Source organism: Scyliorhinus canicula, chromosome 19 (assembly GCF_902713615.1).
Source record: "Scyliorhinus canicula chromosome 19, sScyCan1.1, whole genome shotgun sequence".
Classification (NCBI taxonomy): Eukaryota; Metazoa; Chordata; class Chondrichthyes; order Carcharhiniformes; family Scyliorhinidae; genus Scyliorhinus; species Scyliorhinus canicula.
This window is the reverse complement of record NC_052164.1, coordinates 46,009,941-46,034,306: the sequence shown is the minus strand read 5'-3', so window position 1 is coordinate 46,034,306 and position 24,366 is coordinate 46,009,941. Positions and strand designations below refer to the sequence as shown.

General features: G+C 47.6%; 1 protein-coding gene across 1 annotated transcript in view; it reads right to left on the bottom strand.

The window, feature by feature from the left end:
* Nucleotides 1-24,366, bottom strand: part of LOC119954226 (integrin beta-3-like) — a 177,193-nt gene that overhangs the window by 70,713 nt on the left and 82,114 nt on the right. Inside the window, exon 7 of the mRNA XM_038779286.1 lies at nt 23,356-23,451. Coding sequence (XP_038635214.1) covers nt 23,356-23,451 — 96 coding nt within the window. The remainder of the gene's footprint in view (nt 1-23,355; nt 23,452-24,366) is intronic.

The following is a 24,366-nucleotide window of genomic DNA, read 5'->3' as shown; positions in this document are numbered from 1 at the left end:
GTTCCTGTCCACCACCCTTTATCTGTAGCCCTGCAAATTTATTCTAATCAGATGCTTATCTAATTCCCTTTTGAGATCCAGGATCGAAACTCTCTCCTTCACTCGGACAGTGCACACAAGGTCCAAATCACTCAATGTGTAAAAGTGGTCTTCCTCAACTTTCCATCGATTTTTTTTTGTCATTCGCAAAGAGTCATATTCAATTTGAGCCAATTGGCGTGATTCAATGACCAAGTTGTGCCCGGCGTGGATCCGAGCGCAATGGGTGAATCGCGCAAGAGGCCCAAATCGGGCAGCGAGTCACCTAACTCACATCACCCTGCACAATCTGGATCTCGACCTGACGCTGTATGCACCAGGCACCCGGGAGTCAACGGCCAAGCTTGCGAGACCGCGCCAGGGCGCCGTTTCATACTGATCTCCATAAACATGGATCAGGCGTAATGACACTTCCAGGGATCTGGCAGGCCATTAAAGAATGCCAGATGGTCAGGGACAGGGCAGGGTGTTAGCCTGGCACTCTCCCTGGCATATAAACACCTTGGCACTGCTAGCCTGGCACTATTAGGGTGCCTGGGTGACACTGTCAGGGTGCCCAAGTGGCACTGCCGGGTGCCCAGGTGGCACTGCCCGGGTGCCCAGGTGGCACTGCCCGGGTGCCCAGGTGGCACTGCCCGGGTGCCCAGGTGGCACTGCCCGGGTGCCCAGGTGGCACTGCCCGGGTGCCCAGGTGGCACTGCTCGGGTGCCCAGGTGGCACTGCCCGGGTGCCAGGTTGGCACTGCCAGGTTTCGGGCCCGGGGGTCCTCAACAAAGTTGGGGGATGAAGTGCGGGGGGGGGGGGTCAATAAAGTGGGGGCTGCCGTTCAAAATGGCGCTCTGATCTGTGAGGAACCATTCCTGCTGGAGAGCTGATCTCCCCAGCAGGAAACCGACTAAAGTATGTCCTCAGCGGGGATGAACACGTCGGGAAAGTACAGGCCGGTGAGCCTTACGTCAGTGGTAGGGAAATTACTGGAGAGAATTCTTCGAGACAGGGTCTACTCCCATTTGGAAGTAAATGGACGTATTAGTGAGAGGCAGCACGGTTTTGTGAAGGGGAGGTCGTGTCTCACTAACTTGATAGAGTTTTTCGAAGAGGTCACAAAGATGATTGATGCAGGTAGGGCAGTGGATGTTGTCTATATGTACTTCAGTAAGGCCTTTGACAAGGTCCCTCATGGTAGACTGGTACAAAAGGTGAAGTCACACGGGATCAGGGGTGAGCTGGCAATGTCGATACAGAACTGGCTAGGTCATAGAAGGCAGGGAGTAGCAATGGAAGGGTGCTTTTCTAATTGGAGGGCTGTGACTAGTGGTGTTCCGCACGGATCAGCGCTGGGACCTTTGCTGTTCGTAGTATATATAAATGATTTGGAGGAAAATGTAACTGGTCTGATGAGTAAGTTTGCAGATGACACAAAGGTTGGTGGAATTGCGGATAACGATGAGGACTGTCAGAGGATGCAGCAGGATTTAGATCGTTTGGAGACTTGGGCGGAGAGATGGCAGATGGAGTTTAATCCGGACAAATGTGAGGTAATGCATTTTGCAAGGTCGGGAATATACAGTGAATGGTAGAACCCTCAAGAGTATTGAAAGTCAGAGAGATCTAGGTGTACAGGTCCACAGGTCACTCAAAGGGGCAACACAGATGGAGAGAAGGTAGTCAAGAAGGCATATGGCATGCTTGCCTTCATTGGCCGGGGCATTGAGTATAAGAATTGACAAGTTATGTTGCAGCTGCATAGAACCTTAGTTAGGCCACACTTGGAGTATAGTGTTCAATTCTGGTTGTACACTACCAGAAGGATGTGGAGGCTTTAGAGCGGGTGCAGAAGAGATTTACCAGGATGTTGCCTGGCATGGAGGGCATTAGCTATGAGGAGCGGTTGAATAAACTCGGTTTGTTCTCACTGGAACGACAGAGGTTGAGGGGCGACCTGATAGAGGTCTACAAATTTATGTGGGTCATAGACAGAGTGGATAGTCAGAGGCTTTTCCCCAGGGTAGATGGGTCAATTACTCGGTGGCATAGGTTTAAGGTGCGAGGGGAAAGATTTAGAGACGATGTACGAAAGTTTTTTACACAGAGGGTAGTGGGTGCCTGGAACTTGCTGACGGAGGAGGTGGTGGAAGAAGGGACGATTTAAGGGGCATCTTGCCAAATACATGAATAGAATGGGAATAGAGGGATACGGACCCTGGAAGTGTAGAAGATTTTAGTTTAGACGGGCAGCATGGTTGGCACAGGCTTGGAGGGCCAAAGGGCCTGTTCCTGTGCTGTACTTTTCTTTGTTCGTTGTCGGTGGATTTTAACTTTTGTCTACTGAATCGTACGAACCCAATAACTCTGCCTCTTTCTCCACAGGTGCTGCCAGACCTGTTGAGTATTTCCAGCCTGTTTTCATTTCAGGTTTCCAGCACCTTCAGTATTTTTCTTTCATCTTCAGGTTCTCAACCTTTCCTCCATTGGGAACAGTTTCTCTCCATCCATTCTTGTCCAGACCCTCATGATTTTGAGCACTTCTATCAAATCTCCTCTCACCCTTTTCTCTAAGGAAACAAACCCCAGCTTCTCCAATCTATCCTTGTAACTGAAGCCCCTCATCCCTGGAACTCACAATTACATCCTTTTGAATCCTCCCATCATATTCTTCTAAACGTGAAATCTCCACAATTGGACATAATACTCCAGTTGAGAGTGAGCCAGTGTTTCACTTTTACTTTTTTAAAACTAAATTTAGAGTACCCAATTTTTTTTCCAAATTAAGGGGCAATTTAGTGTGGCCAATCCATCTAACATGCACATGTTCGGGTTGTGGGGGAGAAACTCATGCAGACACGGGAAGAATGTGCAAACTCCACATGGAGTGTGATCCAGGGCTGGGTTTCGAACCCGGGTCCTCAGCGCCATAGGCAGCAGTGCTAACTACTGTGGCACGTGCTGCCCTGAGCCAGTGATTCATAAAGATTCATCATAACTTTCTTGCTTTTGTGCTCTCAGCCTCTATTTGTAAAATCTGGGATCCCATATGCCTTATCAACCACTTTCTCAACTTGCCCTGCCACCTTCAGTGATTTCTGCCCATATACACCCAGATCCCTCTGCTCCTGCATCATCTTAAACTTGTATATTTTATTTTATATTCCCTCTCCTCGTTCCTCCGACCAAAATGTCTCCTTTGCACTTCTCGATGTTACATTTCACCTGCAACTTGTTTGCCCATTTCCTCAGCTCACCTCTGTCCTCTTGGAGTCTATCCTTACCCTCCTCACAGTTGACAATATGTTCACATTTTGTGTCATCTGCAAATTTGAAAATTATGCCCTGTGTACTTTAGTCTAGCCCATGTGTCCAGAAAAGCTATGATCCTGGTACTGACCCATGGAGAACTCCATTTCCTGCAGTCCAAAAAAACAACTACTACTCTCTGATTTACATCACAAAGCCAACTTTGTCCATTTTATTCAAGAATTTTAGCTTTGCTGACAAGCCTTTTACGTTGCAAGACCATGGACACTCTCATCAACCCTCGTTGTTGCCTCATCTGCCATCCTGCCGGTGGGTCAGGGGTGGTGATAGTGGTGTCTGGGGCATTGTCTGTAAGGTATGATTCAATCAGCATGATTATATCAGGCTAGACTAGTCTGGGAGATAGCTCTGCCAATTTTGACACAAGCCCCGAGATGTTAATAGGAGGGCTTTACAGGGTGATAGAAATTGACTTTTCTAGTCAGCTATAACCATGAGAGTAAGGGAAGATGATAGAGGTAAAAGGGTTAAATGAGAACTCATTAAGAATAATTAACTATAATCATATTAAACATTACTTGAGTGCAACAATAGCTGGGAATCCACTAAGGGTTAATCCAGATCATACACTTTAATTTCTTTCTTAAACTTAAGTTTCACATCTGCAAGGTCAGTGACGTCAACTAGCTAAAAGGCCCCATTTTATTGTAAGAACTGGTGCTGCTGCCCTAGTATGGGTCGTCTCGTTTCTATGGTAACAGTCAGTCTAGGGTAATAATGTCTTAACGAAAACTAATTAATGTTAGATGCAGACGTGGATAATTTGGAAAATTGGCAAGCGATGGAATGGGAAATTTGCACCAATACATTTAAATACATATATCTCGGAAATTGATGGACAGACATTTTGGCTGAATTGAGTAAATTATAAATTAGTTAAAGCCAATCAGAAGTAAAAAGAAGGCTAGACCTTAAGATAATAATCTCCTTAAGAATCACGTACTGGGATGGAAGAACACATCCCAGGATCACCCCATCTACATTTCTGAAACATATTTTCTTTGCTGCTTGCTTTTGCTAATCACCATCTTTCTTTTGTTTAAATTACTTAGTTATTTTATTCTGTGTGTTATGATTTGAAGAATTACTACGATCTGTTATTGAATGAAAACTCAACTGCTGTATTCGCTAAAGACAATCAATCTGACTAGCTTCCTGCAGGGCTAGTTGGAAACTTTCTAAATTTTGTATTGAAAATATGTTTACCAATGGTACAGCTGACAAATAAAGTACAAGTGGACTTTGCCAAAAAGCACAGATTGGACCTCTGTTATTTGGGAACTGAGAAGGGATAATGGATATCCAGGGTTCCGAATAGACACAGAGATCCATCACGGGGTCAACAGGTCATTTCTGTAGCTTAAGTCTGGTTTTTGTTCCTTATAGGCTTTGATATAATTGAGTGGCTTGCTAGGCCATTTGGGTCTGGAGTCACATGTAGGCCAGGTAAGGATGGTAGATTTCCTTTCCTAAAGGACACTAGTGAACCAGGTGGGTTTTTACGACAATTGTTCATCATTAGACTTTTAATGCCAGATTGTTATTTAATTGAATTCCCACCATCTGCCATGGTGGGCTTCGAACCCAGGTCAACAAAGCATTACCCTGAGTCTCTGGATTACTAGTCCAGTGACAATAACATTCCGCTACTGCTTTCCCCAATCTACAGTGCCAGTCTGCTATTACAATCCCAGAACAGATCCCAACAGTGACTAGAATACTGGACAGAAACCCCAATATTTTATTTTAATGTTGTAAGACTGTGAGGAAAGGTTATCTCGCTCTAGTCTGCTCTGATTTAAATAAATCCCTTTTAATTGAACTGCAGTGACAGCAAACTGCGTGACTTCTGGTCACAGCTTCATTCAGCTCACAACTGAACCTCTTTTATCTGCAAAATGCCTGATGCCTTAGCTCCACCCAGTAATGACATCGTCTTACCAAGCTGAAATCTAATTAACTCCACAGCGAATCCCCTTAATCCAAACAAAACTGCGTTAGCCTAAGCCCTTTATAATGGTTTCATTGCACCCTTAGCTCTCATAGTATACTTGCCTTTCAAACCAGGATTTCGTTTAAATCATGATTCTAGCAGTCACACACACACTAACTCAGGTGTTTAACCCTTACTGCACCAAAGACCTGTAATACGATACATCTGAAATTCCTATAATCATCACACTCCCCACCATCTACCCTTCAGTCTACAAGAGGTGAAATGAAATCTCCTACTATTACTATTCTATTATTTTTACTTCACTATGAAATTTACCTGACGATTTGCTCCTCTAAGCCCCTCTCGCTATTTGAGGGTCCACAGCCAACACCCAAAATTCTAACAATTAGAATTTTTTAGAACAGTACAGCACAGAACAGGCCCTTCGGCCCTCAATGTTGTGCCGAGCCATGATCACCCTACTCAAACCCACGTATCCACCCTATACCCGTAACCCAACAACCTCCCCCTTAACCTTACTTTTTATTAGGACACTACGGGCAATTTAGCATGGCCAATCCACCTAACCCGCACATCTTTTGGACTGTGGGAGGAAACCGGAGCACCCGGAGGAAACCCACGCACACAGGGGGAGGACGTGCAGACTCCACACAGACAGTGACCCAGCCGGGAATCGAACCTGGGACCCTGGAGCTGTGAAGCATTTATGCTAACCACCATGCTACCGTGCTGCCCCCTCCTGTCCTGTTCCCCGTTTCTACCCAAATAGAGTCAGTGATTGAACGGCCTCAGCGTGGCTGACTCGATGATGCGGCATGGCATTAAATCTGAGCTCGTGTGACGTCCCGAGCATTGTAAATCTCATCACTGAAGGAAGTGCTGCCTTGGCGGGACGTTCCTCACCAAGGCCCGAAATAAAAATCCCGTTTAATAGCGGGGTCGTTCTCGGTGGTGCAGCCTCTCAGTCTTTAAACCCTATTGTATATTGCCTCTCTGTGGAATTGTAATATCATCCCTGAGCGACCTTGCCACCCCATCTTTCTCCCTTCCCTACCCTTTCTGAAGGCATTATAGCCAGGAAGGTTTAGCTCTATTCCAGCCTATCTTTTCATCAGGCCTCCATTTTATGCACTGTATAGGGCGGGATGGTAGCACAGTGGTTAGCACTGTTTCTTCACAGCGCTGGGGTCCCAGGTTCGGTTCCCAGCTTGGGTCACTGTCTGTGTGGAGTCTGCACGTTCTCCCTGTGTCTGCGTGGGTTTCCTCCGGGTGCTCCGGTTTCCTCCCACAAGTCCCAAAAGGTGTGCTGTGAGGTAATTTGGACATTCTGAATTCTCCCTCTGTGTACCCGAACAGGCGTCGGAAAGTGGCGACTAGGGATTTTCACAGTAACTTCATTGCAGTGTAAATGTAAGCCTACTTGCGACACTAATAAAGATTATTATTATGTTAACCCATGTGGTAACTTGCACCTGAAGTTCATTATCCTTACCTTTAAAGCTCTACATCTTAATATAAATGCATGCCAGTTGACTTTTCATTCTTTCTTTCATCTTTCCTGTTGCTGTTTGCCCATCCCAACTTTTCATGCATCATGGGCTGGATTCTCCGCCTGTGGGATGCTCCGTTTTGCAGGCAGCCCGGGGGTTTCCCGACGGCGTGGCGCTGCCCCACAATGGGAAACCCCATTGACCGGCCGGAGTAACGGAGCATCCCGCCGGCTGGGTGAAGCAGAAATGTGGCGCGGCGGGGTGGAGAATCCACCCCTTTGTCTCTCCTTTCTGCTTCTGCATTCTGGTGCCTCTCACCCAGCCAGCACAAGTTAACTCCGGTGAGGACACTGGTCCCAACCCTGGTTGGGTATAACCTGCCCAGCTGGTACAGATCTCTCCTGTCTTAGAACTGGCCTCAATATCTCAGGAATCTGAACCCTTCCCTCTTACATCACTGCATTTCTACATTTTCTTGTGTTCCTGTACAGTCAATTTTCCCTTTTCAGTGGGTTTGCTGCTGAAGAAACCTCTTCACTCAGAGGGTGGTGAACCTGTGGAATTCTCTACCACAAAATGCTGTGGAGGCCACGTCACTGAATATAATTAACAAAGAAATGGATAGATTTCTCGACTCTGAAGGCATCAAGGATTATGGGGAGAGTGTGGGACAATGGCGATGAGATAGAGGATCAGCCATGATCATACTGAATAGCGGAGCAGGCGCGAAGGGCTGAATGGCCTAATCCTGCTCCTATTTTCATTGTTCCTATGTTTCTATCACATTCTCCTTAGTCGCCATCGCCTTCACTGGCACTCGACACTGAAATGTGCAGTGTGGCTGTTATGCTGCAAGGCGATTTTTGCACTGCCTGTCTGTTCCTCTGTACCTGACATGTGACCACCTCCTGAGATGTGCAATGGTCTCAGTTTCCCCCATGCACCGTCATGATTCCAAAAATCTGTCAAACCCTGAAAATCTGACCTCAAACTTGAGTAGTTGGTAGCACTTTCTGTGCAGGACACTCAAACTCTTCTGGGGTTTCCACAAGACTCACGATGCACATGCGATAGGCCCCAGGCATCCTGCCATGTTATTTAAAACTGTTTGTTTTAGCTTTAAGGCAATTTAATCCAATTTAATTCATGCTAAAACACGACGCATTAAAAAATGCTAACTACTAACCAGGAGGTTAAAGTCCAACAGGTTTGTTTCAAACACTAGCTTTCGGAGCACTGCTCCTTCCACAGAGGAAGGAGCAGTGCTCTGAAAGCTAGTGTTTGAAACAAACCTGTTGGACTTTAACCTGGTGTTGTAAGACTTCTTACTGTGCTCACCCCAGTCCAACGCCGGCATCTCCACATCATACTAACCACGAAACACACTAACTAACAAACAAAGTACTTACACTAACATAACACTAAGCAATAAACTAAATATTTAGCCGTAACTTTCCTCCTGCCACTACTAATCTGTGTGGATCAGAAATTCACATATGGCGAGTTCTTCTCTCTTGTCTATCTGATGTCTACCACTTTGGTTCTCCAAAACTGGCTCCACAAACTCCTCCATGTATTTATCCAACTTCCCTTTAAATGCATCTGTACTGCTTGCCTTGACTATTTTGTGTGGTAGCGGGTGCTACTCTCAGCAAAAATGTTTCTTCTGAATTCTCTACTGGATTTATTTGTATTGATGTGGTCCAGTTTTCATCTCCCTGGCAAATGGAAACACTGTTTTGTCATCCTATCAAACATTTTTATAATTCACAAGGCCGTTTGGTCACTATCTCAGCCTTCTATGTTTGGGAGAGGAAGCTCCGGTCTGTTCAATCATCTTGAATATTAAAACCCCTTGGATTAGCTGTCACCAATTAAAATCTCTTTTTCACCTTTTCCAAACTTTTTGTAATATGGAGACGTGAATTGTGGACAGAATTCCAAAGTGTGGTCTGATCCAAGTTCTGTACAACTTCAGCATGATTGCCTTGGATGTTGACCCAGTGACAGTGAAGAAGAGTGTCATAGGCAGCTCCTCCTGCCGTGGGGGGGGGGGGGGGGGGGGGGGGTGGTGGGATCTTCCCGACTCATCAGGTGGAATCTTCCGATAATCTGTCAGAGTGTTGGTTTCAGCGAGAAAATTGGCGTGTAGCTCTCCAGCTGCACAGTTGTTTCTCTAGGTTTTCCGGTACCCTGTGCGCTGAAAATCTAGGAGCATGGATCTAGGCGGGGATGGGGCCTGATAGAGCCAGCAACATTGGACGCACAGAGTTCAAGGCATCACCTTTAAAGGGCGCCCAGATCTGCATTTGAAATAAACTCCACCACCCTCCCCCCCAACAGACATAGGGGAAACCATTTCTAGTGATTGAAAAAACATCAACCACATCAAAGTGTGGTACGTGCATTGCAATCACATGCAATCACATTGATGTGGTTGATGTTTGTAAATAATTGCCTTTTCAGCACTTAGAGTCACTCCCATGAAGGGAGATGAATAAATCAAGGTTGCAGCTGTTTTGTGGAAGCTATCAATCACAACCTACTACTAGAAATGAATGAATGGGGCAGCACGGAGGCGCAGTGGGTTAGCCCTGCAGCCTCACGGCGCCGAGATCCCAGGTTCGATCCCAGCTCTGGGTTACTGTCCGTGTGGAGTTTGCACATTCTTCCCGTGTTTGCGTGGGTTTCGCCCCCACAACCCAAAGATGTGCAGGCTAGGTGGATTGGCCACGCTAAGTTGCCACTTAATTGGAAGAAATGAATTGGGTACTCTAAATTTAAAAAAAAAGAAATGAATGAATAGCTTGCAGTTAATGGATCTGTGAGGTTGAAACACTGGTCACAGCTGTTCTCCGTCCAGGGATGGACAAGTGGAGTTTCCAGGTAAGAGTTACATCTGTAATTCTTTTCACTACCCCTGTCTGAACTACTCCCTAGCTTCCAGATAGGAGTCATTTTTGTGGGGGGGTTTTCTGTGGTGGGGTTGTGAGGGGGCCCCTTTAGTCAGGGGATCCCTGTGAGAGGTCCCTTTAATTAGGGGGTCTCTGTGGGGGGGTTGTCCTTTAGACAGTTGTCCCTGCTGGGGATCCCTTCAGTTAGGGGGTCCCTGTGGGGGAGGGTTCTTTTAGTTACAGGGTGGGGAGTGGTGGGGCATTGATTTGTGGTGCGGGGGTGGGGGCTGGGATGGTGGGGGTTGATTTACGGAGCGGGGGAGAGGTAGTGGCCGGCGGGACTTCACTATTGGGCCGCCCTCTGGAAATGATGGGCCGATTCCCTCAGGAGTCCCTTGTATTCCTCGCCATACATGAATTTGCAGGGGGAATGTAAATTGGTAGAACTTCTCCTCTGGTGGGAGAACTATGGGCGGGATTCGCCGTTTCCCGGCGCCGATTTTGCAATTGGTGAACGGGAGGAGAATGCCTTTTGACGACAAAATCAGGGGCAGCGCCTGTTTGACGCAGGTTTCGTATATGCTCCGCCTCCCCTCTGAAACAGCATCATCGCGGAGTGCGCTGCATGCCGTTGGGATGGCCTCAGCACGTCACCCGAAGGCACTCTCCTGATGCTCCACCCCTGATGGGCCAAGTTCCCGACCGCACGGAGGACGTGTGATCTCAGCGGTCGGGAACACAGCGTAGCGTCTGCGGATTGTGTCCAGCGCCACCACAGCCGGGCAGCTGCCATGCTGCCGGCTGGGGGGGCTTCTTCGAGGGCTGGGGGGACTGGTGGGATATGGCCAAGGGATGGCCGGGAGGCAGTATTTGGCAGGTCGGGTCCGCGCACGGCCTGTGCCATGTTTTACGGCACGCCAGCTGCAGGGCGTCGCTGTGCGCATGCACGGCCACGGACTCGCCCATTCTCTGGCTGTTTATTTCATGGAGGCCAGGGGTTTTACGGGTCGAGGCTGCTGCGACCACTGAGGGGGAGCCGACGATTTCTTCCACGTAAATGCAACAGATCCTCCGCGCTTGGCCTCAGAAATCTCACCCTAAATCTAGTGGAATTATGGGGCAGAATTCTCCGACCCCCCGTAGGGTTGGGCAATCGCCCAGGGCCGGCGTAAATCCTGCCCCTGCCGTGGCCGGAATTCTCCGCCACCCGGGAATTGGCGGGGGCAGGAATCGCGTCGATCGGCATGCGCCCCGCGGCGGTTCTCCAGCCCGGGATGGGCTGAAGTCCTGCCGCTGGCAGGCTAATCCCGTCAATGTGGTTTAAACCACCTCTGGTACCAGCGGGAATGTCGGCACGAGCGGCCTCCTGGGGTCCTGGGGGGGGGGGAGTGGGGCGATCGGACCCCGGGGGGTGCCCCCACGCTGGCCTAGCCCGCGATCGGGGCCCACCGATCGGCGGGCGGGTCAGTGCCGTGGGGGAATCCTTTTCTTCCGCTGCCACCATGGTCTCCACCATGGCGGAGGCGGAAGAGACCCCCCTACCGCGCATGCTCCGGTGGTGACGTCAGCGGCCGCTGACGCACCGGCGCATGCGCCGTAGGGGGGGGTCTCTTCCGCCTCCACCATGGTGGAGACCATGGCGGCGACGGAGGAAAAAGAGTCCCCCACGGCACTGGCCCGCCCGCTGATCGGCCAGCCCCGAAGCTGGGCGGCGTAGCGCCAAAGGACATTGACGCCGGTTTCCGCACCTTTGGGGAGGCCCAACGCCAGAGTGGTTGGTGCCAATCCGCTACGCCGGGACCCCCCGGCCCGCCGGGTAGGGGAGAATCCCGGCCATGATTACTACACACCGTAATTCTCTCCTATCAAAGCCACTCATACCAACTCGACTACATTTCCCAAAACTAAACTCCCTTCTCTTGTTGGACTTTCTACATATTGGTTAAGTAATTTTTCTGAACGCATGTGAAGAATTCTGCCCTTTATTCTAAATTCTAAACCCTTTAGTGTTTTGATCTCAGTTAATATTAATGTACTTGAAATCCCCTACTATAACTGCTCCATTTTTTCTGCACTATTCAAGTGTTTGCCAACAGAATTGTTCGTGCTGCACCCACCCAGTCAAATAGAGAGTCTAAGCAGAGCCTCCATTTGTGGTAAATGATACAACTGTGATCAGGTTTCTAATCAAACTCAAGGGATAAACGGAAAATTAATTCACCCTTAAAATATCAGCTCTGGGAATGATAGAACCTTCACTGAAGTGGGCGGTTGTCGTGACATTGCGGAGAGTAGAGATTGAGTGGCTATTTTTAGGTCCAGCTTTTCTGGTTTGCTGCAGTTACTGAAGGCGGAATATTGGGGGGCTGGTTTAGCACACTGGGCTAAATCGCTGGGTTTTATAGCAGACCAAGGCAAGCCAGCAGCACGGTTCAATTCCCGTAAGTAAAGTTAGTAAAGTGGTGTAGCGGCTTTTCCCATCATATTGTACAGGATATTGTTCACAAAATGCGCAGGGAGGGGTTTAACATCAGATAGCTGGCGTGGTGGAATCTGATTCGCCCAGCCCACCATGACCACAGATGTTCAGTAATCCAGGGGCTACATTGAAGGGCGCCCCTGCGTAGAGCTAGCACCCGTCAGGTGACCAGAAGCTCCTGGAAAGCCCTGACCACCAAATGGATGCCCAGTCTTCAGTTTGTTTAGTGCCTGACCAAAACGCGACCCACATCTGCTCCACACCACGTGACAGAATGGTGGCAACTTCAGCCACTCAATGCCATCCAATGCTCTCAGCACAACTGCTAACATTAGCCTAACCTGCACTTCCAGGCTGAGTGGTTTACTTGGACTTATGAGGGTTAATGTTCCATGCGGAATTAACTACAATGCTGGGTGTTCTGAGTGCCACCCTCAGTATGTGATCCATGCCAACCTGTTGCAAGAAGACCCTCAAACTTGCCCAGTTGCCCAATGGTTGTGCAGCCTCATAAGACTTAATTGATTTTGCATTCTGCGTACGAGGGTTAACACTGCAGGAGCCATCATTGATACTCTCAGGAATTAGTCTTACTTCATCGCTTTAGGAGCCAGACTCCAAGCACGGCAATGGAGCTGATACTGAACTGTGGGATAATGGGCAATTTTGAAATGCTTTGCCAATTGCAAGGCAAAATGCCCCCCCTCCACCACCACCACCAGCTGGGACCCCTTTGCACCTCTGCTCTTGCCACAATATCACAAGCCAACCATGAACACGCCGCTGTGAAAATCTGCATCTGACCTCCTCCCCCTCGCACCTGCCCAACCCAGTACCTACAAGGCCCCTTCCCTGCATTGGGATCCTCGCGAGCGCTGTGCTAAATTCTGTGCACGCACTTCCAAGTTCTCCTGGAAGTTCAGGCTGACAGGTCCACACCCTTCAACGACAGTTGTGAACCAACAGCGTGAGACCTAATTTGACGTGGGGGAATGATTCCAGCGTGGGCCTCAAAAACTAGATGTAAATTTATTAGAATTAGTTCCTGACATACGAAGGTGGGAAACGTGGTCCACCATTTACGAAGGGAGGGGACATTTTACATCTAGATTGACACAGCTGGTTGGGAACAGAACCTTGGGGTATTTTCCAGTCGCTGCATGGGATGCGCCTGACTCGATCGGGCATGGAAAATCCCAGCCTGAGACTTTTAATAACTGCAACTGACGTTGATATAGCGTCCTTTACATAGGAAAACTTCCCAATATGTTTCATTGGAGCATCAGACCAATAGAAATCTGACATGAGTCAAAAAGGACAGGACAAATTCAGGACAGGTGACCAAAAGCTGGTTTGAAGAGAGTTTTATGTAGCTTTTAAATTAGAGGAATTAAGTGGCGAGAGGCAGAGAGGTTTTGTACGTGAATACCGGAGATTATGGGCTGAGCTGCCAAAGTCGTGGTAAAAGAAGTCAGCAGGCCAGGAAATTGAAAACAAAGAATGGGTGGGAGGGGAGGAGAGCAAGATCTGTCGTAGGAAGAGAACTGGTGGAGAATGGGGGTGGACATGCTCTTAACCAAAAATATAAAAGAAAAAACAGTAAAGTGGAGAAATAAGAATACTGGACATTGGTCCGAACCTTCTGTGAGGTAAAATGTTTCCCAAATCCCCAAAGATGGTACCTGTGGTCAGGGGATGGGCAGGAAGAATAATCTAGAAAATTACTTCCATTGATCAAGGAACCAGGAGATCCTGGAAGTGCTGAGAGGCAGGAAGTGAACTGATCAACGATTTAGTGTCACTTTCCAAATCACCTCCAGACTGCGCAGTTACATAACAAATGGGGATTCTCAAAATTTCTTACACTTTAGAGAGCAATTATTGTGATCACTGTCCAGCGGGACTTCTGCTAGGTGAAGTTACTGGTTAGTAGACTGGTAAATGGGAGAGGTCTGGTCATGGGCCTTTACACCCAAGAAAGAAAAAACAGTTTGGGCCAGCATTCTTATTTCTCCATTTTACTGTTTTTTCCTTCTGTGACTGGCACTGCCTGGGAGTGGGCCTGTACACTGGCACAGCCTGGGAGTGGGCCTGTACACTGGCATGGCCTGGGAGTGGGCCGGTCCACTGGCATGGCCTGGGAGTGGGCCAGTCCACTGGCACGGCCTGGGAGTGGGCCTGTGCACTGGCTCGGCCTGGGAGTGGGCCAGTCCACTGGCACGGCCTGAAAGTGGGCCGGTCCACTGGCAGGGCCTGAGAGTGGGCGGTCTAGTGGCACAGCTTGGGAGTGGGCCAGTCCACTGGCACAGCGTGAGAGTGGGCCAGTCCACTGGCATGGCCTGGGAGTGGGCCGGTCCAGTGGCACAGCCTGGGAGTGGGCCGGTCCAGTGGCACAGCCTGGAAGTGGACCGGTCCACTGGCATGGCCTGGGAGTGGGCCGGTCCACTGGCAGGGCCTGGGAGTGGGTCGGTACACTGGCTCGGCCCGGGAGTGGGCGGATCCACTGGCATGGCCTGGGAGTGGGCCGGTCCAGTGGCACAGCCTGGGAGTGGGCCGGTCCATTGGCAGGGCCTGGGAGTGGGCCGGTCCAGTGGCACAGCCTGGGAGTGGGCCGGTCCACTGGCAGGGCGTGGGAGTGGGTCGGTACACTGGCTCGGCCTGGGAGTGGGCGGATCCAGTGGCATGGCCTGGGAGTGGGCCGGTCCACTGGCACAGCCTAGGAGTGGGTCGGTCCACTGGCACAGCCTGGGATTGGGCCTGTCCAGTGGCACAGCCTGAGAGTGGGCCGGTCCACAGGCAGGGCCTGGGAGTGGGCCGGTCCAGTGGCACAACCTGGGAGTGGGCCGGTCCACTGGCAGGGCCTGGGAGTGAGCTGTCCACTGGCATGGCCTGGGAGTGGGCCGGTCCACTGGCATGGCCTGGGAGTGGGCCGGTCCACTGGCTGGGCCTGGGAGTGGGTCGGTACACTGGCTCGGCCCGGGAGTGGGCGGATCCACTGGAATGGCCTGGGAGTGGGCTGGTCCACTGGCACAGCCTGAGAGTGGGCCGGTCCAGTGGCACAGCCTGGGAGTGGGCCGGTTCATTGGCAGGGCCTGGGAGTGGGCTGGTCCACTGACATGGCCTGGGAGTGAGCAGCCCAGTGGCATGGCCTGGGAGTGGGCCGGTCCACTGGCAGGGTCTGGGAGTGTGCCGGTCCACTGGCACAGCCTGGGAGTGGGCTGGTCCAGTGGCACAGCCTGGGAGTGGGTCGGTACACTGGCATGTCCTGGGAGCGGACCGGTCAACTGGCATGGCCTGGGAGTGGGCCGGTCCACTGGCACGGCCTGGGAGTGGGTCGGTCCACTGGCTCGGCCCAGGAGTGGGTCGGTCCACTGGCTCGGCCCAGGAGTGGGTCGGTCCACTGGCTCGGCCCGGGAGTGGGCGGATCCACTGGCATGGCCTGGGAGTGGGCCGGTCCACTGGCACAGCCTGGGAGTGGGCCGGTCCACTGGCATAGCCTGGGAGTGGGCCGGTCCAGTCGCACAGCCTGGGAGTGGGCCGGTCCAGTGGGACAGGCTGGGAGTGGGCAGGTCCACTGGCAGGGCCTGGGAGTGGGCCGGTCCAGTGGGACAGGCTGGGAGTGGGCCGGTCCATTGGCAAGGCCTGGGAGTGGGTCGGTACACTGGCTCGGCCTGGGAGTGGGCTGGTCCACTGGCATGGCCTGGGAGTGGGCTGGTCCACTGGCATGGCCTGGGAGTGGGCTGGTCCACTGGCATGGCCTGGGAATGGGCCAGTCCACTCGCATGGCCTGGGAGTGGGCGAGTCCACTGGCACGGCCTGGGAGTGGGCGAGTCCACTGGCACGGCCTGGGAGTGGGCTGGTCCACTGACACGGCCTGGGAGTGGGCTGGTCCACTGGCATGGCCTGGGAGTGGGCCGGTCCAGTGGCACAGCCTGGGGGTGGGCCGGTCCAGTGGCACAGCCTGGGAGTGGGTCGGTCCACTGGCACAGCCTGGGAGTGGGCCGGTCCACTGGCACAGCCTGGGAGTGGGCCGGTCCAGTGGCAGGGCCTGAGAGTGGGCGGATCCACTGGCACAGCCTAGGAGTGGGCCGGTCCTGTGGCACAGCCTAGGAGTGGGCCGGTCCTGTGGCACAGCCTGGGAGTGGGTCGGTCCACTGGCATGACCTGGGAGTGGGCCGGTCCACTGGCATGACCTGGGACTAGGCCGGTCCACTGGCACAGCCTGGGAGTGGGCCGGTCCACTGGCACAGCCTGGGAGTGGGCATTTTCCAGTGGCACAACCTGGGAGTGGGCCGGTCCACTGGCTCGGCCCGGGAGTGGGCGGATCCACTGGCATGGCCTGGGAGTGGGCGGATCCACTGGCATGGCCTGGGAGTGGGCCGGTCCAGTGGCACAGCCTGGGAGTGGGCCGGTCCACTGGCATAGACTGGGAATGGGCCAGTCCACTCGCATGGCATGGGAGTGGGGTCTGGTGCATGGAAATGGCCTGGGTGTGGGACAGATAATTCTTACTTGATGTCATGTGAGAGTACCTTTAAGAAATGGGTGTTTATTACTGCAGTGATGTCAGAGAGTGGGTGGAGCTGGGCTGTCTGTCAGCTTTTTACTTTCGCTTTAGGCTTTTTGCTGCAGGGTGAGTTTAGTTTCACTTTAGATTTGGAGAAGCTCCAATCACAGCAGGATGTGTGTGAATCTCTGCAAGCTTATGAATATTCATTTGCTGATTTCAACTTGGTAACTGTTCGCAGTAGTGAAGTTAAACCTGAGGTGCTTCTGTTTAAGGTTTTGTTTTTAAGTTCTTATGGATGTTAAAAGGAAAGCTTATATGATTACTTTGTGTTGTAGTCTTGGGGGTTGTATTTGAATTAATGGTTGCTAAGATGTTTACTGTATGTTTTAAAAAGGTTAACTTGAGTTCATAGAATAAACATTGTTTTGCTTGAAAAAATACTTTTCCATTCCTGCTGTACCACACCTGTAGAGTGAGCCGTGTGCTCCCTCTACCATAATCTATTAAAAGTTGTGGGTCAGGTGAACTCCATGATACACTTTGGGGTTCTCTAAACCCTGGCCCATAACAAACTGGGTGCTCGAGGGGGATAACAGTCTATCTATTGGTTTAGCTTAGTGAACTTAAAGACAGTGAGGGGTGATCATATTGTGGTTGCTTTCAGGTGTGGTATTTCAGTTTAAGTAGGGAGTGTTTTGTGGATGATGGCTCTTTCAGAAGCTCTGATGTTTTTGGGGTGGAGACGGTCACACGCAGTACCTTACGGACAGAGACTAAAAGCAGACTGTTAGATTTGGCAAAAACATTGCACTTAACATTACCTGACAAAATGTGAAAAGATGAGGTAATTACGGCGGTTGCTAAGCATTTAAAATTGCCTGAGATACAGTGTGACTCATTGGAAATGGCAAAAATTCAGTTACAAATTAAACAAATGGACCATGAGAAAGAATTAAAGCAGCTTGAACACAAAAGAGATAGAGAGGAAAAAGAAAGAGAAAGGGATATACTGATCAGGGAAAAAGATAAAGAGAGAGAGTTTGAACTTCAGAAAATGGCCATGCAACATGACAGTCAGTTAGAATTGGCAGGCGTAAAGGGAAACGTACAGTTGGATGATAGTCATTAGGATAGTGAGAAAGAGCGTCATAGTCGAAGGCTTAGTGGGGATCTAATTAAATATGTCCAAGCATTGCCAAGGCTTGATGAGAAGGAGGTAGAAGCCTTTTTCTTTTCATTTGAGAAGGTAGCTAAACAAATGAAATGGCCACAGGACATGTGGGTATTACTGATTCAAACAAAGCTGATAGGTAGGGCTAGTGAAGTGTTTGCATCACTACTGGAGGAGGTATCTGGGACGTATGAGGAGGTGAAAAAATCCATCTTAGGTGCATATGAACTAGATCCTGAAGCCTACAAACAAAGGTTTAGAAATTTAAGGAAAGACTTTGGTCAAACATACATGGAGTTTGAAAGGCTCAAACAGAGTAATTTTGATCGGTGGAGAAGGGCTTTGAAAATAGACCAAACGTATGAAGCTCTCAGAGAAATTATACTTTTGGAGGAGTTTAAAAAGTCAATTCCTGATGTAGTGAGAACTCATGTGGAAGAGCAGAGGGTTAAAACTGTGCGATTAGCAGCAGAAATGGCAGATAATTATGAATTAGTTCATTAATCAAAGCTTGGTTTCCGACATCAGTTTCAGCCGGTGAGGGATAGAAACTGGGGACATGAGAAATACTCAAGTAGTAAAGGTAAAGCTGGCCTGATGGGTGATAATAAGGAGTGTATACCTCAGATTAAAAATGAAATTCAGGAGGGTGGAAAAGAAATGAAAAGTTTCAAATTATTTCACTGTAATAATCTAAGCCAGGAAAAGTCACAGTGTTGATGGTTGAAGAAAAGCATTGGGAAGGCTGATGTGGTAAAACAGGATAAGACAGTGGGGTTTGTTGAAGGGGTAAAGGAAATCCCAGTGAAACGAAGGAGGTGCAAAAGATTGTATAGACTATTCAAGAGGTGATTGATAAGAAGGTGCCAAATGTCTTTCAAGAATTTACTTTTGTGGATAAAGTTTACTCATGTGTATCAGGAGCAGGTAAAGAAGTCACAATTTTAAGAGATACGGGAGCTCGTCAATCTTTAATGGTAAGAGAGAAGGAGCTATGTAGTTTGGGAATAATGTTGCCAGAAAAGGTAGTAATATGTGGAATTCAGGGGGAGAGGAGTAGTGTTCCATTATATAAGGTAAGGTGGAAAGTCCAATGAAGAGTGGTGAAGTGGTAGCAGGAGTAATAGAGAAACTATCTTGTCCAGGAAAACAGTTTATCTTGGGTAATGATATAGCTGGATCGCAGGTGGGAGTGATGCCTACTGTGGTGGATAAGCCAGTGGAAAATCAGACAACTGAAGTGTTGAAGGACGTATATCCTGGGATTTTTCTGTATTGTGTAGTAAGAAGGTCGCAAAGTCACAGGTTAAGACAAGAAGATAAATCAAAGCGTGAAGATGAAGTTGAAGTGCAATTATCAGAAACTATTTTTGATCAGATGGTTGAAAAAGAACAAGAACAGGTGGAGGATGAGGCGGATATTTTTAGTTCAGGAAAATTGGCGGAGTTACAACAGAAAGATGTAGAAATGAAATGGATGTATCAGAAAGCATATACGGAAGAGAATCTGAGTGTGTGCCAGAATGTTATTACCGTAAAAGTGATGTCTTGATGAGAAAATGGAGACCTTTACATATGCAGGCGGATGAAAAATGGGCAGAAGTTCATCAGGTAGTATTGCCGGTAAGGTATAGAAAGGAGGTGTTGCGAGTTGCACATGAGGTGGCAGTGGGAGGTCATTTGGGAATAAGGGAAACTCAAACTAAAATACAAAAACATTTTTATTGGCTTGGACTACATAAAGATGTTCTTAAATTTTGTCAATCATGTCACACATGTCAAGTTATAGGGAAGCAGTGATAAAACCAGTGCCCTTAATACCCATTCCAGCATTTGAGGAACCTTTTACAAGGGTCCTAATTGATTGCGTAGGATCGCTTCCTAAAATGAAAAGTGGGAATCAATATCTTTTGACTATAATGGGTGTGTCTACTAGGTTTCTAGAGGCCATTCCAGTACGTAATATAAAAGATTGTGGAAGAGTTATTTAAATTCTTCACCTAATGGACTACCCACAGAAATACAATCGGATCAAGGATCAAATTTTACCTCAAGGTTATTCAAAGAAGTTATGGATAGCTTAGGAATAAAACAATTTAAATCAACTGCGTACCATCCAGAATCGCAGGGAGTGTTAGAAAGGTGGCAGCAGACATTAAAGACAATGTTGAGGGCTTATTGTCACAATTATCCAGAGGATTGGGATAATGGAATTCCATTCATACTGTTCGCAATTAGGGATGCACCTAATGAGTCAACCAAATTCAATCCTTTTGAACTAATTTTTGGTCATGAGGTAAGAGGACCACTTAAATTGATTAAGGAATAATTGGTGAGTGAGAAATCAGAAATTACATTATTCGATTAGGTGTCAAATTTTAGGGAACGATTGAATAGAGCAGGTGAATTGGCTAGACAACATTTGAAAGTTGCACAAAATGTGATGAAACGGGTGGCGGACAAGAAATCCAAAGTTCGTAGTTTTGCCAGTGGAGATAAAGTTTTAGTATTATTACCAGTGGTAGGTGAACCTTTAAAAGCTAGGTTTTGTGGACCTTATCAGATTGGAAGGAAATTAAGTGAGGTGAATTACATGGTAAAAACACCAGATAGAAGGAAGACTCACCGAGTGTGTCATGTGAATATGCTTAAAAGGTACTTTGAAAGGGAAGGAGACAAAAAGGAGGTTTTAATGATTCTAACTCAAAGTGATGAACCAAATCCTGATGACTGTGAATTTGACATACCTCAAATTAAATTGGAAAATGAGGATGTTCTTAAAAATTGGGATAAATTGTTGAGTTACCTTCCAGAGGAAAAATGGACTGACCTGAGAGTTATTGATATCACATGGGCAAGTTTGTAGAGATAAATTGGGAAGTGGCTATACATGATGTAGATATGGGAAATGCTGTTCCAATCAAACACATCCATATTGACTTGATCCTTTAAAATTGGCACAGGTTAACAAAGAGATTGAGAGTATGCTTAAAATGGCATAATTGAAGTGGGTTGCAGCCAATGGAGCTCACCCATAGTGATGGTACCTAAACCAGACGGTTCCCATGGTTGTGTGTGGACTATAGAAAGGTCAATGCAGTTACAAGAACGGACTCTTATCCTATCCTACGTCTGGACGATTGCATTGAGAAAGTGGGACAATCAGCTTTAATTTCCAAATTGGATTTACTTAAAGGTTACTGGCAGGTACCTTTATCCGAAAGGGCAAACGAGATTTCAGCTTTTGTGACTCCAGATGGTATATACCAATTCAAATTTATGCCATTTGACATGAAAAACGCCCAGCCACATTTAACTAACAAAGTCGTTTCAGGATTACCCAATTGTGCGGTATACATCGACGATCTGGTAATTTTCAGCCAGACATGGAAAGAACATTTAAAACATCTGATGGAGTTACTCGATTGACTTCAGGAGGCGGGTTTGGTGGTAAACCTAGCTAAAAGTGAATTTGGAAAAGTCCAAGTCACTTTCCTCGGCCATACAATTGGACAGGGTTGAAAGGTCCCACGGAATGTGAAACAAAAGTTATTTGGGAGTTTCTGATACCCTCGACATGACGGGAAATAATGCCATTTCTTGGTATGAGTGGATTTTACCGGAAATTTGTACGGGATTTTAGCAGTGTGGTCGCTCCACTGACGGACTGGCTCAAGAAGCGTAACAAATTCCAGTGGACAATGGAGTGTCAACAGGCATTTGATGGCCTGAAGGCTGTGTTAACCACTGCTCCTGTGTTAGTCATCCCAAATTATACCAAACCATTCAAAGTGGCTGTTGATGCAAGTGATGTGGATGTAGGTGAGGTGCTTCTACAAGACGACGACAAATGGCTAGAGAGGCCTATTGGTTATTTTTCAAAGAAATTGAATTCTCACCAGAAAAAGTATTCAATGATTGTGAAGGAGACTTTGAGTTTGGTGCTGGCTTTGTAACATTTTCACATTTATGTGACCAGCAATCCATCTGACACCATTATATATACTGATCATAATCCTTTGACGTTTTTGGACCGATTCCGGAAGAACAATGCAAGGCTGTTTCTCTGGAGATTATTGTTACTGTCATTTCATTTAAAAATAGTACATGTGGCAGGACAAGAAAATGTGATAGCCGATGCTTTGTCATGAATGTGATGAACTGAAGCAGTTCCAGTTGGAGGAAGAAGAACAAAACAAAAAGGACTATATTATTATACCTGTTTGCGTGTGTTGTTTTGTGAAACGAAAATATATATTTACTATGTGCATTTCTTAAAGGATAGTGAAAAGGTGAAAACTTAAACCATCTTGAAGTTGATGGTTTATTTTCTTTTCTTGAGGGGAGGTGTCATGTATTAGAGTACCTTTAAGAAATAGGTGTTTATAAATGGCTGTGTATATAAATATCTGTAGTGAGAGTACCTTTAGGAAATGGTTGTTTATTACTGCAGTGATGTCAGAGAGTGGGTGGCGCTGGGCAGTCTGTCAGCTTTTTACTTTCGCTTTATGCTTTTTGCTGCAGGATGGGTTTAGTTTCATTTTAGTTTTGGAGAAGCTGCAATCACAGCAGGATGTGTGTGAATCTCTGCCAGTTTATGAATGTTCATTTGCTGATTTCAACTTGGTAACTGTTCGCAGTAGTGAAGTTAAACCTGAGGTGCTTCTGTTGAAGGTTTTGTTTTTAAGTTCTTATGGATATTAAAAGGAAAGCTTAAATGATTACTTTGTGTTGTAGTCTTGGGGGCTGTATTTGAATTAATGGTTGCTAAGGTGTTCACTGTATGTTTTAAAAGGGTTAACTTGAGTTCATAGAATAAACATTGTTTTGCTTTGAAAAATACTTTTCCTTGTCTGCTGTACCACACATGTAGAGTGGGCCGTGTGCTCCCCACACCACAATCTAGTTAAAGTTGTGGGTCAGATGAACCCCATGATGCACTTTGGGGTTCTCTAAACCCTGGCCCATAACATTGAGGACAGTTGATTGTAAAGGAAAATGAATGAAGGGTGGAAGAACCCGCACAAGACCTATGGGGTAGAAGCAATTAGCCTCCCCATGAGCCTTGTTGAGTACGATTTTACCACTGAGGGGCAGGGAGCCCATGGGACTCTAATAATCTGTATTATAAAGGTCGGCTGCAGATCTGGATGGAATCTGTAGAGCATTGTACATACCATTACTTTGTAATATATCCAATTTCACTTATCCACTTGTCTTGGATTAGTCTGTGGTCACTCAAAAGAGGAAAATAAGAAGACCTGAAAGCAATAAATAAACCAGGAGAAACCCTGAGAGCCTAAATGATTTTGCGCAATTACATATCTGAACCGAGTCAGCTCCGTGGACATCTCCTATTGTAATCTAGCGACCTCCATTTCTGTGACAGAAAAGAACGTGTATCCATTAACAGAACTGGCGATGGAATCAGGAACATCTATCGGTCTCTCGGATGTCAGGGCTTGTTTGCCTGATGGACTTTCACTTTTCTAAAGCCTACCTTGTATATATTTTTCACCGGGTCAGTTACTGCAAAGAACAGGAAGATGTTGTTCTCTGTAAGTTTTTCAATCAGCAACGCAAGTGATGGATAATCCTGAAATATAAAACATGCGGAGATGAGAGTTGGACATTGATTCTAGACACTTGAATTCTTGTGAAGGTAGGACCCTGTCGTAGCCAAAAAGCCTGAATCCCGAAGTCCCGCCTGAAAACATTGCCCCCACCATTTTCAGGGAGTGGGTGTAAGGAAGAAAATGAGGATGAGTTATATTTTGTGCATATGTGGCTCATGGAAGTAAATGTGCATGTTTCAGTCACATCCAATTTCCACCAGTGGGCACCCAAAGCCCGCCTTGCTTTCGACTTTTTAGGAGAAGATCTCAAGCTGCCAGCTTTGGGGAGGTAAGTCAACCTTCTGCATAGTTTCATGGGCAGCTTTGGGAGCGGTCAAGTATGCTTTTGTATTGTTAAAAGTAGACAAGAATGTACTTTAAAAAGTGGATAAACTCTTTGGAACTCTTAAGCTGTCAATGGAACTGTGAAGATAGCTGTCAAACTGTCAAAAGTTTAAGGAGTTTAAATTCCCTGCCCTTTATTTCAAAAAAGCATGTCGACCACTATTCTTTCTATTTCATTCTGTCTGTTGACATAAGCCTGAGGATTATCATTGCAGGATCTGTGCTGCATGATTGCTTGCACAACCTATCAATATCACAGAGGGAATCCCTGTCAGTTCACAGTTTGATTGACACCTCAAAGTGCTTTTAATGTGGGGCCAACAGTACAATTGCTTATTTTTTAGAAGGAATTAAGTAGTTGTATTAAGTTAAATGCAGTGAACGGGTTTTTTTTTAAATCAAAGAGAATATAATTTTCAGTGAATTCATCAATAGACAGTTAAGGATTTTCATTCATTTCTTCTCGGCATGGGCCCAGAGGTCTGCCCAATCTGGAACCCAGGTGAGTTGGCATGGGAGGTTGTTCGATCAAAGGGTGATGGGTGGGGGAG